General features: G+C 40.8%; 1 protein-coding gene and 1 long non-coding RNA gene across 3 annotated transcripts in view; one reads left to right on the top strand and one right to left on the bottom strand.

The window, feature by feature from the left end:
* Positions 1-18,086, top strand: part of sorcs3 (sortilin related VPS10 domain containing receptor 3) — a 207,701-nt gene that overhangs the window by 82,229 nt on the left and 107,386 nt on the right. For both annotated transcript variants that reach the window (XM_034591721.1, XM_034591710.1), the window contains exon 2: positions 2,302-2,369. In XM_034591721.1, the coding sequence (XP_034447612.1) occupies positions 2,302-2,369 (68 nt within the window). The remainder of the gene's footprint in view (positions 1-2,301; positions 2,370-18,086) is intronic.
* LOC117765287 overlaps positions 1-18,086 on the bottom strand; it is a 175,147-nt gene that overhangs the window by 141,602 nt on the left and 15,459 nt on the right. The gene's annotated exons all lie outside the window — the stretch shown is intronic.

The raw sequence follows: 18,086 nt of genomic DNA, 5'->3' as shown, positions 1-18,086 counted from the left end.
ATGATCACAGACAGCTGTGACCACACATTTAAATAAACAGTGAGAGTATCTGACATGACTTAGTTGAAAAGTCCAAGGCTTTTCATTCAGTTCTGTGGCATTGATGCATCAGAAGTCAGTTTTAAGGTCAGTTGAAAAGGCACATTACTACATTTTCTTACAAAATTTGAAAGGACAAAAGTAGTTTCTGTTTTTCGTAATGTTGAATTTGAGTCTCAGAATGTCATGTTGGGATGAGATGTGTCACACACACACACACACACATTATTACTACAGTGGCATGCAAAAGTGCTCTTGCAAAGAAATATGCATCTAGATAAACACATCATCCAGTTTGTATATGTGGTACAGCCTCAGGGCAAGAATCCACTTTCTTGTTATTCAACATTACTCTCCCCACTGGCACTTCATTTCTCGCCTGCACGGCCTGACCCATACTGTACGCTAACAGTCTTAGTAGGAGAATACCATGGGCATGTGGCACATCTTCCCACAAGAGCCATCAGAGGGTCCCTGGTGTGCGGCTGGGCTTCACAGGGCTTGTGGGGATAGTGAGGCTCAGTGAGGTTGATAGGTCCTGAAAGTCCCTGGGCCTGAGAGCTTCAGGAGGACATGAGAGGTTGAGCATGGCAGGACACTGGTTCCTTTCCAATATATGCAGGGACTTGGTTTCTCCTTAGCCGTAATCGCCGATGGCTGTGTAGAGTCAAGGCCAAACCTCCTGCATCCCTTCTTAGCGAAGTGACTGAAGTCAAACTTGTCAGTATTTTTTAAACTGGCATAAGCTTTTTGCAGGGAGGGACCTGCTATAGAGGGACATGGAGGCTAATGAGGAAGAGCAGCAGTTATTTAGACAGAGAAAGAAAACCGTACAGTTTACAACACATGGACTGATGGATGCAAATAGAAACTATTATGTAAAAGGAAGTTTTATCTCTGTGACCTCAGGTCAAAAATGCGTGATGAATGCTGAATAATTGCATGTGTGCCAAAGTCGCTCTTTTTTTGTGGTTTCATTTTTGCTTGACAATTATTTTTCACATTGTGAGCCAGTCGTGGATCTTACTAGATCTCACTTGGATTGCCCCCCCTCATCACAGTGCGTCGGTGTTGTGGTGGACTGGTGGTGCTTCGTTTTCTGCCAGGCACCTCAGTGAAACCCACCTCACTGAGTTGCTCCTCAAGCTTTCCCAGATTAGTCAACAGGTTCATTGTGATGAAGGTGCTATGGCCAATTTAGTGAAGTAAAAGTAGAAACTAGGCTTTAAAGTGTACTTGAGTAGAACTACAGTTTAAAAAAAATGTATGCAAAGTAATTGTATGTTTACTTGTGTGTGTTGTTTTGTTTTACTACCTACCCCTGGCAACAGAGTTGTGATCGTCCACTCTGGAATGGCGTATCACATCTGTTACGGCAGACTTGGCCTTCATGTCTAGTGATTTGCTTGGAGGACTTTCACAGTGCTTATCAAAGTGCCCGCCTGCTGATTATCTCTTCAGAAGAGCAGAGACCAAAGCTGAGAACACAGAGACCGTTGGATCCAGCTTTTCCACTGGGGCAAGGATGGCAGAGTGCTCCATCAAGAGATAAACTAAGTTACAAAGTGGCATACGACTGGCTATAGTGCTAATTATGCAACAAGCTACCTCCCAGCATGCTAATCTATTGCTGCCAAAAACCTGGTACTTTTTCTTCCTGTTGTCGGGGAGAATTCAATGTAGTTATTTTTACAGGCCTCATGGGATGTACGTTTTGTTTGAGATATAGCAAATACATAACTGAGCTTATATCATTATACTTGATGATGTGAGTCTGCTGCTTTTTACTATATATATATTCAGTTTAACAAGAATAAGGCGGGTCCTTCCATTCACTTGGATGTGCAAGGATCATCTTCATAGGGAGGCACCAAGAGGGCATTCTGATCCGATGCTTAACTTGTGATACCTGATTGAAAAGTTATGTCCTGCTCTTTCTTGGCCAGAGATATCTTATTCTTTCATCACCCAAAGCTCATGACCATAGGTGAAGGTGGAAAAGATGGGAGCTGGCTGACTAATCGGTATCGAGTACCTTTCTGACGCAACACCTGCCCATCTGTTGCTCAACTCTACCTCACTTGTGAACAGAAACCATAGATACTCAATGTCTTTAAATTTTAAACATTACATTCTGGTGCCAGGCAAGGGTCATGAGGAGCAATTCATTAAATATATATTTTGATGTTTGATCTAAGTTCACTGTATCACTATATCTCATACAAATATATTTTGTAATGGTTCGATTCCCTCTCTTTTCAGGTGATCCTGATTCTAACGAAGCTGTATGACTTTCATATTGGCAGCGTCACTGAGAGCACTCTTTGGAGGTGAGTACAAAGGAAATTTATATTCATTAAATATTTGTAACTAAGTGCCTTTGAGTGTGTTAATAGTGCTCAGGATGACAAAGAGTATAATAAGCCTTGCACAATGATTTGCTTGATGTTTCTGTTATTGATAGTTTAACATATTTTCGAGTGACTGACAACAAACTGACAGCCTCCGACCTGGCCCTTGAAACAAATGCTGCCTCTGTTTTTTCCTACACATTCGCTTGTAGCTATAAACCACCAGTGTCATTCCTCACCTGTCTGCAGACACTGTATCCTGCCCTCACTCGTTCCTCTGGTGCCGTGATCAGTAGGTTCTGGTGTCATACATGGTCAGACAGGGCACGCAGAATGGAGAAGGCTATTTTCCATGCTCTTCTTTTGGTGTATTATCTGATGTACCTCGCTTCCTTACCCCTCCTGGGAACAAATTAAACACACAAAACACACACACACACACACTCACACACACAAACACACACCTATGAAGCAACAACCTTGTAAAGAATAAAAAAACACAAGCAAAAAGATGGAAAACACATCCATACTGAGTTGAAACTGCATGTAACCCATTTTAAAATCTGAATAGACAGTTTAACACACATACACGTATTCCTATGTGAGACTTTCAGGAAGATCCCACACACAGGACAGCACTTTACTGAGCTATTCGACCAGTTTTCCCAGTGAGACCATGGACTTTATGGCAACAAGTTCCTTCAGGTAATTGACCATGCTCCAAAATATACCCCCAACGCGATCATCCAGTCATAATTTAGCAACTGTAACTAAGGAAGGTAGGGTCTGTCAGGCTTTGGATTTTTGTCGACATCTTGAAGTGCAATGCATGGGGCATTAGCCATAACTCTGCATTTAAAGAGACCTTTCCAAAAAACAAAACAAAACAAAAAATGCAGGCAAACGTGGGAGCAATTAATTAAATGTGGATATATTTCTGCTTTAACATCACTGCAATTGTTAGCATGCCCGCTTAACTAGTTTTCAACCTACATTAGTTACCCTAACCCAGCATTGCTTCAAGGCTAAGCACATCATTTACTAACCACACTAGTTTCTATGATTACACATTAAGTTGATAACAAGCCTTTAGAACTGGCACACTATTCTGGAGTCAGCCAGTTCAGTTCATGTCTGAAAGCAGCTTATAAGGTTATGTTAGAATGTGATAACTGCCTGATGATTTCTATTAATACTAGAACTAAACTGATACTGTTTCTTTCCACACTGATTAAATCAGCTGCTAAGGATGCTGTATTTTTAACAGTCAGTTTATGTGGGTTGGCAGCTGTATATATCCCTATGTGGTAATATAGTTAAAACCTTGCAACTTAAGTGGGAGTCTATAGAGTGTCCTCTCATGTTTAATAGAATAGGAAATGAAAGACAATAGAGAGGAGTCCTGCGGACAGGAGCACTTGAGGAAAGCAGTTGTTTACTTCCCAAGGACATCCGACCCCATTTGAGAAAACAGTTACTGGTTCAATCCCCAACAGCTCTGTTTGAAAGGGGGGAACGGTAGTGGAGACCAGGGCTTTAAGTTTGTACTCTGGTAATGTTTTAACAACCAGAGGACACGACTTTAAGGTCAGTTCTTGGTTTTATGCATCTCTTTGGTCTGACATTATATCCTGTCTGGGGAAAGCACTCTTTAAACCTTTCTTTAAATCTTCCCCTAGTCTCTTACTAGTGCTACTCTTGTCTTTGACTTTTGCCCTTTTCTTGCTTTAGGATGTAGCACAATATAGTATAATGGCTAATGTGGGACCTGTACTGCAGTTGAAATAGAAAGTCAGACACACCGTCACGACTGTGTGGGTTCAATCTAAATCTCAATAGCAGGTTTTTAGCGCAAACTTGGAGCTTAGGCAGTACCTTATGAGATCAGCTAACACATTTGCCGTGGCCCGCAAGCTGTGGTGTCCACCAGCCTTACTTGAAAAAGAAAAGGTCGTTTAATTTTCCTAAAAAAGTAGCCCACACAATCTCAAAACACTAGAGGCAACTGGGCTTGCCAGGGCGAGTGTATTTAACAAGGAGAATGTCAAGGCTTTCTTTGACAATCTGGAGGAGGTGTTAGGCAAACATTCACTGGGACCAAGGGACTGTTGGAATATAGAGTAAACTGACTGTGATGACTGTGCTGAAATCAGACTGATTGATGGCCGGATGCATGTTTAACAGATATGGTCACGACATCTGGTGAGAGGGGTTAACATGTGCAGTCACAGCAATGGGGAAGGGTACCCGCGCACAGATGGACTTCCGTAATAACTTCCAATGGATCATCCAATTGACTGAAGCAAAATATTTAATGGATTTCCTCAATCATTTTGGTGAAAATGCCAAATGTTCAAAAGATAAGCCAGGCGTGCTCTCTCTGGAGCAGCTGCTATCTTTACATTGATGGATTAAATTTGACAAAGAAAAAGGCATAATTATCCACTGCAGCACTTCCAAGTCCTTCCACCAACCCATTCTTACCAGGCCCCAGCAATAACCCAGCCATATGAACAGCCACTAAAGAGAGACTCAGGTCTCTAAATTCTGACAACAGGTCTGAGACCTGGTTTGAGATTTGTTCGAGTGCTTGACAAGTTTCATTTGAAAGTTTGTTTGAAATGATTTGTCAAGTTGTTGTATAACTAATTTCATGGCCAAGTTCTTGATTCCTTTTTTTCTTTACCTGAATTTAATCTTGAATTTAAATTTGGAAAATGAATCTAAATACTTTTCGAAAATAACCCAAAACCCAACCATTAATATGCTCTTGTTCTATTCGCTGCAAAGTCAAGCATTACGTATCCCACCAAGTGTGACAACTTACTTGCTGATGGGGTGAAGTGTGACAATATTCCTTGCTCTCCTATATTATATCTGTATGACATTTTTCCTTTTCAGATTCTTGAGTTGACAGCCCTTTAAAGCACAAAACATTTGCACTTTTCCACTTTGCTTACTCTGCCCAGCTTGAAGTGGTAGTTTGACAGTGATGAGAGGTGCCAAAGCTACTGCTAACCATTTTTGACATTCAGACAGCCACTTTATAATTTGGACCCTGGGGTGAAAAAACCTAGCAGTGTTTTGGTGTTTGAATAAGTGCAAAGAAAATGGAGTGCCCTGATGTCCTGCAGTAAAACAGGGAAGAGCTCCTTTGGCAGCAGACAATATGGATCATTAAATAAGATGAATAAACGTCTTTAATTATTGATGAACAGTTTAGCCTCTGCAATCTATATCTCTAAACTGCCTGCATGTAAGACAGGCATAAAAAATCGTATATCAACGTTTTAATCCTTTAAATGAAATCTACATTTATGATCCAAGTTCATATAAGTCAGCTTTGAGTGCTTAGGTTTAAGTTTTGTTTGCTTTCTATATCTACACATGTTCACAAAAACACTTCTTATTTCAGTGTCTTGGTTTAACTCTTATCACTGTTTATTGTATTCAAAGAACGTGCCCATCTTGTTTTTCACAGTTACAAATCTTTTCCCCACATTTATTTACTTAAACTTTTCATGACCAAAGGGCTGAACAATAAAGTACTTGATAATTGATGTACCATGAGCTCATAACAGGATCTTACAGTGTGTAAAAGTTGAAATCTGTTCACTTTCGTGATCCCTAAAGTCCCTGTTGCATAAATGCCCCCAGACATGCGTCCTCTTTCACAACCACCACAGATGGCAGCGAGATGACACACTGTAGCCTGGAGGTGAGGTGAACAGCATCATAATGCAAACTGAATGGAGCTGGAACAAACCTTTTCAAGAATAAACTTGTGTTTTTCATAACACAATATTTATTTATCAGGAGCCAAGTTGCATTCCCCTCTTAATACTTTATAACTTCTACATTTATAGCTTTGCTCATGTTAAAAGATAGATACAACCTCCTAGGTTTAGGTTTTTGGTACACATAATGGCGAGTAAAAACCAAGACAGGTAGGTGCTGAGAATAATATTTAATGTGAATGAATAGGCTTACAGATGTTTCTGTAGGCACAGAGCACATAGACACGAAGATGATCAAAACACTAAATACTAAAAAGTGCAAAGTCCATGGCACAAGACAGAAGCACATGGTTAGACTGAAGAGAACAGATGAACTGATCAACACTACTGGGAGACTAAATACACGTAGGGGGCAGGGATAATCAGACTTAGGTGAAACACATCAGGGTGGGGGCAAAATCAGTGTAAACTACACAAAGACAGGACGTGAAATAACAAAGAGACACATTAGGTAAGAAACGTCAAAATAAAACTGGAAATAACAACAGAGCTCAAACTAAATTTAAAAGGTCACTTACACCATGTGTTTTGCCTAATATAGAGCCCAATTCAGTCAAAGACATTTACGTCAAGGAATTTTCTAGTCATATCAACTGCTTATAGTACAAAAGCATCTGCTCTTTGCAGGAGCTCAGAAAGTACAATATATAAGCCGTGCTGTGGGTATTATGTAAAAATAATAAAGGAGCTCAAACACTGAGATATTTCTGTTCACGATGGGGTTTAAATACTTGCAATAATACATGTCATCAGTCAACTGGGAATAGTGCTGCCTTCACATACAACTTGGGAGCTCTTGGTTACAATTTGAGAAGTTGTGTACTTGTATATGCTTGGCCCTCAAGTGGTAAATTTGGGAGAACACAGGTACCATAGGCGACTAATTAACTAATTAACAATTGACTTCCATAGCAAACACGTCACATTTCTGCTGATGAATTAGCCAGTGAGTGAAGCATCTGATGCCACTCATCTAATGCAATCACCTAATATGTCAGTGCTCTGCCTGAGCTAACACTGTGCTCCAATAGTGGCAGACTGCACAGGATGGTGAGTCATCCTGGGTAACGCTGCACTGTCACTGGTACTATCACTGTTTGCCCACTGCTACAGACATTTTACAGGACTGGCACCTGACTTCCTCTGTTGTTTGGAATTGTCGATCCCCCACATCAGAATGTGTGACTAGAAGAACAGAGAGAGAAAAAGAGAGAGAGAGAGAGAGAGAAAAAGAGAGAGAGAGAGAGAGAGAGAGAGAGAGATTTGTAATGGAGTGAGTCTGGGGGTGACCTCCAGTCAGATAGTTATTAAAGGCAGTTCAAGCAGTAAGCACAATCATGCCTTAGGTCCCTTTAGGAACAAAATAATGGTAAATGGTTTGTATTTATATAGTGCTTTTCTGATGACCACTTAAAGTGCTTTACAGTACAGTTTGTCATTCACCACTTCACACAGTGCATCTATTAGCGGGTCTTTTTTTTTTCTATGAGGGGCCATATGGGGGTTTAGCATCTTACCCAAAGACTGGGGCAAGATTGCGAAGACTGGGATCAAACTGCCAACCTTCTGGTTGGAGGACGACCGCTCTACCCCTCAGCCACAGCCGCCGCTTGTTACCACAAATTGTGTTTTCAATAAAATATTGGTGCTGTAATCAGATGATTAGGCTTCGGACTCTAAGCTGCCAAACATGATTCTGTAACCAGTTATTTAAGACACAAAAAGGGTTAGGGTTAGGGGTTAGGGGGTTAGCTAAAAAGCTAAACGAGTGCAGTTCAGATATTACTGAAAGCAGCAAATATTATAAAATACAGCTTAGTGAGTATCTATGCAAAGCACAGACTGAATATAAAGATAGATAACATGACAGTTTCCCAAAAGTGAAGCCAAAACATCTTGATCCTCTGGTGACCCCCTGGTGGCTGGCTGCAGTATAGAACATGAACCCCACCCACTCCATGTTAGCAGATGGGACATTTAGATTTAGAATATAGTACAAGATGTTGAATATCCCTTGTGCTTGTGAAGGTATTCTGCACAATTTACTGTTACCAACTACCAGTAGATGTTAGCAGGTGTTAGTGGCCACCAGCAGATGTTAGGGACATAACTTCAAGTGTTTGGGCTTTTGAATCAATGATACAGGCCGAACTTGAGGGTACGCTGAGACTAAAGGTAAATCTGGCTGGCTACTGGCTGTTTCGCAGTACTATGCAAGTCATGTGGCTCGCTCAGTAGATCAGACATCATTACCTCTATGCCTTTTTAAACTGAACACCTACTGTCGTTCAGCAGACTCAAAAGCTGTCCCATTATAGAACATAGGAAAAGATGGAGAATATCCCTTGTACACTCTACCGCACTAATTGATGCCCACCGCCAGTTGATGTAATTGGATGTAAGTGACCACCAGTGGATGTTAGGGACAAATCTTCAGTTGTGTACCTAAACGTCATCTGGTGTTCTGGCCTTTTAATCACAAGACATCCTCTTCTAAGGCAGGCCCACGACAGGTTGATCAGACCTGGGTGTTCGTGGATGTTGCTCCCCCCCCCACACACACACAGACAAATGTTGTCTTCTAAACTGCGTCGGATGTTTTGGATGGTAAGGCATTGGTAGCAGTTCTCTCTGTTTCTTTTGTTGCTGCAAGGCATTTGAGTACCTGGTTGAGTCTCCACATAGACCTTGCTGAAAATAAAAATATCCCCCCCCCCCCCCCCCCCAAGGATGTTTTCTGCCATTTTGATAGCTCTTATAAGACTGACATCATGATTGCAGCTGAGATTAGCTCAAGATATTTAAGGCTGGTGTATCATCAAGACTTTAATAAAATGGCTCCACACCACAATTGATACTGTGACGTATCGGGGTCGAATTTATGTCAGTAGCGCAAGATGTTAGCAACCTTGCACAGGATATTTTGGCAAGGGTTTTGTACAGTGAGAGGAAGTTTAGTCATGCTTACTACCTTTATATACTGTCACAGAAAAAAAGTATTTGATTTAAGCTAAGCCAGCAATATCAACAGCATGTCTGACCTGCTCAGCAGTATTTTTTTTTGCACACAAATAAGTGATGATTTGAATCACATAAACCCTGACACTCATCAGAGTTGAATACACCATGCAGTGAAACTCTGTAGGGGAAACATAATGAGGTGAAGTGACTTATCCATGGTGTGAGAACATAGACATCTCTATGGTTGGAGATCAGCATTATTGGCATCACTCCCAGCTCCGTCACTCACCCACAAAACCTTCACTGAGGGGAGCAGCTGTCCACCCTGGCCTGACTTTCCACTTTCCAATTTACAGGACGTTAAGGAGAATTTGAGATAGGAATGGTAGAAGAAGATGAAGTTGAAGGAAGGTGATTTGATAACGGGGTAAAAAGAGAGAGATAAAAGGCAAACTAGCATACTACCACACATCACTGAGCAGTGCTGAGCAGCCCGACTGTCGGGTCCATGATTTCGTCTCTCTGTTGCTGGCTAATTGAGATCACAGCTCTGATAGGGTTTGACGAAGAGCAGTGAGAGAGAATCTTTATCACTTCACGGGGGAAACGTCCCGACTAGCAGCTCGAACACCAGCTTTTGTTTTTCTCTCAAAGGTCAAACCAGTGGCAACATGTCAAAAGATTGCCTAGTCAGTCTGTCAATTTTAATGAACATCATGACCTTAAACAATGAAAGCTGATCAGTCAGTCTGTGCATAATTTCCAAAGGAGCCTTCATATGTGCTTGGTTGAGGGAAAAAGAAATGAAGGCAAGCTCTTCATTGTTGACGATAAATCAACTCAGCACAGAAATTCTTCTTCAAAGTTGCTCAGCCTCTCTCATCTGGCCTCTGGAGTATTGTCCCTCTGTGGATGAAAATGTATCAAATATGACAAGCCTTGTACTCATTTGCAGGTATTCAGACGTGGGTAAATTAAAGCCAACAACACAGTCAGGTTGTATATCCCTCACTGTACATTTTTGACGTATCCTAAACAAAACAAGACCAGCTGCTGTTTTCTCTGCCTAATGTGGTGAGTTTATTGAAGTTGTGCTCACAGCAAGTTACTGAATTACTTAGCTGGGAATGTTGGGAATGAGATGATTTTGATTTATTTTAGTTGCACTGCTATTTGAAGTGGCAAAAGTCCAGTCCATGTCTTTTTATTTTATGTTTCAACAACTATTTAGTTATGAAATTGGTTCAGTGCTCAAATACACTCAGAATCCTCAAACTGAAGTGAGTGCACTGAGCCCTTAGTGTCACTCGCAGAACATGTGGCGATTAGCACACTGGCAGCCTATAGTCCACTAAGTTGTGACAAGCAGTGTTACTTCCGAATTAAAAGCCATTTTCAAGACAACAAAACAATCACATAATACCTTTATTGTAAATCTGTGTTTTCTGTGCTCATTTTTGGGCCTTGTTTTGAACGGAATGATGTTTAAAGGAGTAACAGGCTGAAATGAAATCATTAAACGCTGACGTCGTGGGATATTTTAAATTAAGTCATGCAACTTAACTTGAATACAAATTACCATCTTTATTAAATATGCTTTAGCTGACATTTTGTCTGAGTGTAGCATCTTCAGTACATTTAACATGCATGCTGTGCCAACGGGTAAGTTGTGTAATTCAAAGCCTGCAACCCAAGGGCGGATCCAGGGGTGGGGCCAGGGGGCACTAGCCCTTGCTAAGTGGCCCTGTCCTGTCAGTAGCCTTCAAAACCTAGCTATTTACTAACATAACTAACATTAAATGTGACAATTTATTTTAGCTTTTTTTTTTTAAAGGAACCATTTTCAATTTCACTTACACTGAAAGAATGACTTAAATAAGCACCTTACTGAATCAGGAGTTGTAAATGGATGTTGGATGTTGTCCCCTCTGTGTCAATTATGATAGCCCTATGGCCACCACTGCTGCACCCACATCTATAGGACCCATTGTAGATAAACTCAACTAGTAATCCCATATTTGAGACCTTATACCAGCATAAACTAAATATCTTTAGCCCTGCTAGTGGTGGGGCACTACCATGGGAGTATCAGTGTGTAGATTCTTCCACCACTAAAGCAAAGTGCCAACAAAATCACACTCCCCTCAATTGTACCTCAACTAATCATCAAACAGTAGCATGCTAACATGCTAAACTAAGGTGCTGAGCTTGGTATTAAACATTACACCTAGTTATCATGTTAAATCATCATTCTAAACAAAAGGCACAGACCAAGCACATATTTTTCTCCAAGCCCACATGAGCAAGATATGCTATATGAATGGCAGCAGTACAAACAGCAGGGATGTCAGGTGAGCTGTTCAGGTGCAGCAGACCTCTGTTAGTTGAAGTGCACCACTGCATAGCAAAGGGTGCATTTGCAGTAAGAGGAGCTGGTTATGTGACCAATGTTGCCAGACTGAGGAGTTTTCAGCCCAGCTGAAATTCATGGGAGGGTTACGTAAAAAAAGGTTCAGGGCAGCTTCTGAAAGTCTGGGCTACTTTTTATATCACGTGGATGGTTTTTCCTCGGTGAAAAGTTTAGCTATAATTAAATGAATCAGCCTCTTCTTGGATTAGTAGCCGTGAGATGGACAGGGAGAGTTCAACAAGCTATGCATGCAGTGACTGATATAAAAGACAAAACCAAATGACATTTAAGTTTATCACAACTTGGTAATAGGGTTTGAGGCTGTGACCGGGTCACTTTGTATCAGTCAAATCTGACAACGCTGCATGTTGGACAAGTAGTGGACTTGAATGTGTCTTGTAGGCTGGCTCACAGCTGCTTCATAAACAGTGTCACTGTCCAAATACTTAATACAACTGACAGTTATTATTGTAGATTTGTAATAGATTTAATAGATGTAATAGATTTTAAGAGCTTTACAGCCTATACTGCCTCACTGTCTCTGTCCGCAGAGGAAATACTGTACCTCTCAGTTTAACTAATATTATCTTTTCTCTGGTGTCTGAGATCAGTCAATATGAATGCAAATGAACAACATTGCCCCAGTGGACCTCTAAATGATAACACCGTACCACCAGTAAACACACTGTAAATGTCTGTCTTTTTCATTTGATCCTGCAGGGAACTTTGCTGTAGTCCAAGTCAGTTCTCTGCTCTGTCATTTAGGCACATTTTAACACAAGAGGATCAGCATTTGAGTCTAATTGTTTTGATTTAATTGGTCTCATTCACGCCTTCGGCAAATTACCACTGATCTGATAAAAAAAAAAATAGCATTCTCCTCACTCTTTTTGTCCCTTATTAACATGCTGATTACAGTTGTAATGATGTTTGGTAGGAAGAAATGTTCATAATGAGGATAACTGCCTGAAATTAGTGTCACAGAAAATGACAGTGATTATGAAGTATTAGGCAACAGTCAGACGGGTGGGAAGATTTTTGTGCTGCACTGACTTTTGTTAAAGGTGATCTTCACCAATTTTACACACAATAGTCAGTTTAGGCTACTAGGAGAGAACATCACATTCTGTGTAAAACAAAAAGTCACTCTTGAGGAGGCAATCAATTCTATAACACAAAATATTTTACAAAAATTGTTGGTCTGTTTTCACATTTCTTCTTTTTTTCCTCTAAAAATTATAATCACAATCATTTTTGAACATCTCTAAACATATCTGGATGTTCAATTAATGATTGCTCGATAGTAAAATAATCTTTTTTAATAATCAAATCTGATCTGACGGATAAAATCCTGAGTGTAGATGTAATCAATACTGATGCGAACTCTGGGTAACATGGGAAAAAGGGATATATTTCCAGGTAAATCAGAGGAAGAACTTCAACACATACCATATATTGAAATCAATGATTTCTTTGAGAACAATTACATAGAACCCATTATTGTATTTATTACCATATAACACAGATAAGTTTAGTTTTTGATAATAATTAAACTCTGTTAAAAGACAATTTCTAAAGGGGAAAAATAACAACAGTGGATCTGCAGCAGCACCTCTATTTTGGGAGGGCCATCATAGCTTGAGAGGATTCCCTTGCCTAGATACAGGGGACCATCACAAAGAGCGAGTGAGAGGAAGAGGAGATGGCTCACCTGGGGGTGACCCCATCCCGGAGTGACATCCTCTCAAATTGCATCATTTTGCTGAGCATGCTCACAGGCTATGTGATATTTCACAGGTCAGTGCCTATAATAAGGGGCCGGCTCTCTCAGAGAGACCCACCTGATGTCTGTGACCTTTTCCAATTGGACTTGGGTATATTCCTCAAAACGTCATCGACCTGGTCTCACCAGAACTTTTTAAAAGCACGTCTGTGGCAGCACTGGGGGGGAGGACATGACCGATACAGCTGCTGGCTCTCCTCAAACACTGCGAATGGGAGAAAACATTGAAAAGTGAGATTAATATTAACCTTAAGTAAAAACAGCTATGTCTACCATATCTGTACGTATCAACTAGACTTTTTTGGCCAATTTGCCAAGTCATCTGATTTCAGCAAATACTTTGAATAAAATGTGAATTACAACGATAGAACGAGAAGGTAGAAGGAGGAAGATATCCAGATAGAGACAAAAATTATTGAAGATAACAACATTACACTGATATTAATATTGTTATTAGACAATTAACACAGGGTCACAGGAATTAAAGTGGGATTTTGATTTGCATGTAATTGGGCCCTTAAACTATTGAATAAAACTGGGGTACTTTGAGATTTGAATTCAGATTAGTGCCCCCTGTGACTGTTATACTATAATAAATGGTAAATGGTCTGTATTTATATTGCGCTTTTCTAGTCTTGATGACCACTCAAAGCGCTTTACTGTACAGTTTATATTCATAAAAGGCTCCATTACTCTTATACTTTTTAATTATTTCAAAAGTACATTCCTCTTCTGTATAGATTGGAGTGGATACATTCAAGTAAGGTTCAAGGGATACTTTTAATTTATACTGTCTAGTGCATTCCATAGTTTACATATGTTACTTTATACACATTACTAGTCAGAGTCATACCCACCTACAAAGACACCTCTACACTGATGGAAGCACAGTTTTTCTTAATCAGCTGGACTGTGATGGGACCTTAAGCTAAATGCACTTTTCTAGTCGTATCCACCACTCAAAGTGTTCAACACAACAGTACAGGTTACAGACACATTCAATGCTTCTAATGGCAGGGCCTTTTCTATCAAACTCACATTCACACACTGCCGGGGGCAATTTGGGGTTCAGTATCGTGGACACTTCAAGGACACTTCCCAAAGCAGGCTGGGATCAAACCACCGACCTCCCGGTTAATAGAAGACCCGCTCTCCCTCAACATCAATTCCTGCCTTGACACTGACACTGGGGCTCCAACGTCGTCAATTAACGTCGGCATTTGGGGGGTAAATCATGTGTTTCAAAAAATCGGCATGAACTTCACTTCCTGTACGTCGAGTTGTGTTATCATCCAATTACAATGCTGCTCTCAGTCAGTGCTTTGCATGTTAGCATCCAATACATGCACCTCACAAGGATCACAAACCATCCGCCCAAAGCCATTAACACACAGAAATTGTCAGAAAAGAACTCGGTCGACTGGGTAAGTCATTAGCAGCTGTCAACCTGGATCAACACAAAGCCAATGCATTTGCAGGTATGACTGTGCATATCGTATATTTTGTGGTAATATAATAAAAATGACAGCACTGAATTATAGGCAGCCTGAAATAACACACCGTATATATATCACATGCAAACTAATTTCACATGAATTACTGCCACCTTTTTGTTTTCCCTTTGTGCCTTTACCTTCGAGTTAACACATAAATCAAGCTCACGGTTATTAAAGAGGTCATTTAGTCTGGTCCCTTTCTCACGATATTTAAATTCGTACCTTTTTAATTACACACTCTTGGGCTTTTCTCTCATATCCTGAATTACAGTACATACTCATTTTCTTCCTGTCATAACAGCAATTGGTCGATTTCATCATGAAGCTTTTAGTCTGGAGGCAAACTGGAATTTCATGAAAATGCGATTCAAGGGCTTCTCCCCTGCTTCACCCCGATTAACACAAACTATTCTTAATGTTTCAGAATAAACTAAACGTGTTGCCCATCCACATCACTTGTATTACTCTTACTTTAAATCTAAACAAAAACCTGTCTCCTTAATGGATTCAGAAGCAAACAGAGGAGTATGAGCACACCCAGTGAATGTAAGTCAAAATGTCCTATGTTTGTCGACAGCAGTGGGTAGCCTGAGAGCTCTGACTCCACGGCTTATCTGAAATGACACAAATATTTCCACGGAGGACAGCATTCTGACATCAGTCCCCTGCAGCGTCGTGCTGGACTGTGGTGGCTGGTGATGTGGCTGGTGGCACGGGCGCCATCGCTAGGTACATGTTTTGTTTGTTGCCCATTCCAGCTGCCCGCTGCCTGCACAAGTCAACGCTGAGGCCACAGGCTCAGATCTGTTGCGATTATGGATGGGCTGCTGCCAACGCTGAGAGACGCTGCCAGGACTGTGAATGTGTGAACAGCAGCAGGAGTGGGTTGCAGCACAGGAAGAAAGTTTAGCAGAGGTTGTAAAGGAAAGTTTATTATTAATTTCCCCCCTCCTTCCCCTTACTTAGCTCAGTAAAACTTCACATTCACATGTCTGAGTTATGGGTTCCACATGATTGGCTCCGGAGCTGCTTATCAGGGAGAAGAAAGGTACCAGATAAAGGCACCGCAGAGTCGTGAAGGATAGCTCCCACTCACCCTCCACGAGAGCGGTCGCCCCCCCCCCCTCCTTCTCTTTGGAAATGGCAGCAAAAGGTGTATTTACCCTTGTGCTCAGCAACAGGAGGCGCCCTGGCAAATGAGCACGCGATCAAACAAAATACATTTAGAGTGTGCTCAGACTTCTTACACTCCTGCCTGGCTTTTATCACTCCTCCTTTACCAAGTCTCCACCAGGGACACAGCTGGTGTTCGACTAAACACTTGCATTTGCGAGGCGTTCATCCCCGTTAAGCAGTGCTGACAGAAAAGGGGAGAATGATTTAAAACGTGGATTCTGCACAGTGCATGATGAGCATAAATCCAAAGGAGTTATGGCAGATATAAATCAAAAGTTTGTTTGTAACCTTCATATATATTGAAACAGTCAAAACAAGCATTCAAAGAGGTCCCTGTAGTCACTGAGGAACGGATTAAAAAGGGAACTTTTTTTATTTTTCACTGTGCGCCTCAGCACTTACGACTGTTTTATAAAGAGAGCCTTTTATTTTTAGGGCAATTTAGTGAGTTAAGAGACATTAACCTATCTCCAAATGCCATGGGATGAATACGTTCAAGGAAATGATGTGTGAAAGCACAGCTGACCCCCTGTCTGAGCTCTACACCTCTAACAATCTCCCTGTAGATCTGCACTGACGGAAAGTGGGACAATGGTTGAGCTTCAGCTCAGGGGAAATGTAAACTTTACTGATGGCGGTGGTTGCAATTGCAGTAATAATTGTTTTTTCGGAGGATGGAGGAACAAATCTGACAAAATACAGTGAAGGATTATTATGAGACACGAGATAATCAAGTAGATGGCATTTATTTTTCTAAATTAAAATAGGGAAACAGTGTGTTTAATGTAATTTTCTTCTACAACATCCAATAATTGATATATTCTTTATTTTCCCTATAGAACATCAAAGCATGCACTGTTCCCGTGTGCCTACATAATAATGAGATAAGTGTGTCCATGTATCTTGATACACGGACACCAGGGCTGCGTCCACTTAGTCACGACTCTTCATATCACCGAGACGCAGTAGTTTACCACTCGTCTCTGTAGAGAGCAGTAAAGTGAGATTTCACTGCGGGATCATTTCCCTTAAACACAGACGAGTCACACAGGGGTTTGTCTTTATTATCGTTTACAGTTGGCTTGCTGGCTAAAATTCTTACTTAACAGTAAAAGGTGAATACACTGAGTCTTTACAACATAGAGCAGACGGATTATTTATGGTATTAAAATGTTTAAATGTTATTTTGATTAAATAAGTTAGGTCAAGCTATGCAGAGGGATGTAACAGCTCATAATTAGTGCATTTACAGAACCAACTAATTGTACAGTCGTCTCAATTTGTCCATTTATGTTCCATTCGACACAGACATTTAATTTATCTTATCAACTCATCTAATCTATTTTTAATTCAACTGGTTAAAAAAAAGTTAGGATGTTTGGATTTTTTAAAACTGCAATCAAATTATTTCATTAACACTTTGATTTGTTTGTGTAATCAGTAAAATCTTTCATTTCCTTTCGCGTTTGCCGATTTTAGAGTTTCATACATTAACAAGTGAGCCACTATTTCATGTTACAGTTTTGTACACACTGTAAGCAGCTAGTGAACCACTCAAACTGTTAAGATTATTGATGTGGTTTAGCTACTTTTTATTGGAAGAGTAAACATACTTTTAATCTACCACCTTTCCCAAGTGTCTTCAAAAGCGAGTGCCCCCACCTCCCCGTTCCCTTGTTAAGCGTGGACTTCCAGTTCTTCCTGACCTCGGCACGTCACTTATTATCACTAACAACACTCTGGAGACCTTGTTGGAGCACAGAGTCGAACCTACAGCCCCTGTGGTGGGCTGCCACTCTTCACAAAGACAGTCTGTAATAATCTAACCATAGAATGTGCTGTTTCTCAGGCCTTGTCATGGCATGAATAATGAATGGAAGCCATTTCTGGGTGTTCTCTGCCCGCCAGACTTGTGCAGTTAAAAGAAGCACATGGGGCTTTCTCCCTCCGAAGCCAGCACTCTGACTTAGATATGAATCACATACTGTAGAGTAGCATCTGTGATGGGCTGGAAGGGAAGCTGCTTGTTGGATTACCTAAGACTGGACAGAGCAGAAGAGAAAAAAAAAAAGG

Source organism: Hippoglossus hippoglossus, chromosome 1, assembly GCF_009819705.1.
Source record: "Hippoglossus hippoglossus isolate fHipHip1 chromosome 1, fHipHip1.pri, whole genome shotgun sequence".
In the NCBI taxonomy this organism is placed as follows: Eukaryota; Metazoa; Chordata; class Actinopteri; order Pleuronectiformes; family Pleuronectidae; genus Hippoglossus; species Hippoglossus hippoglossus.
The sequence above is the reverse complement of the archived record's forward strand: the minus strand, read 5'-3'. Positions and strand labels throughout refer to the sequence as shown.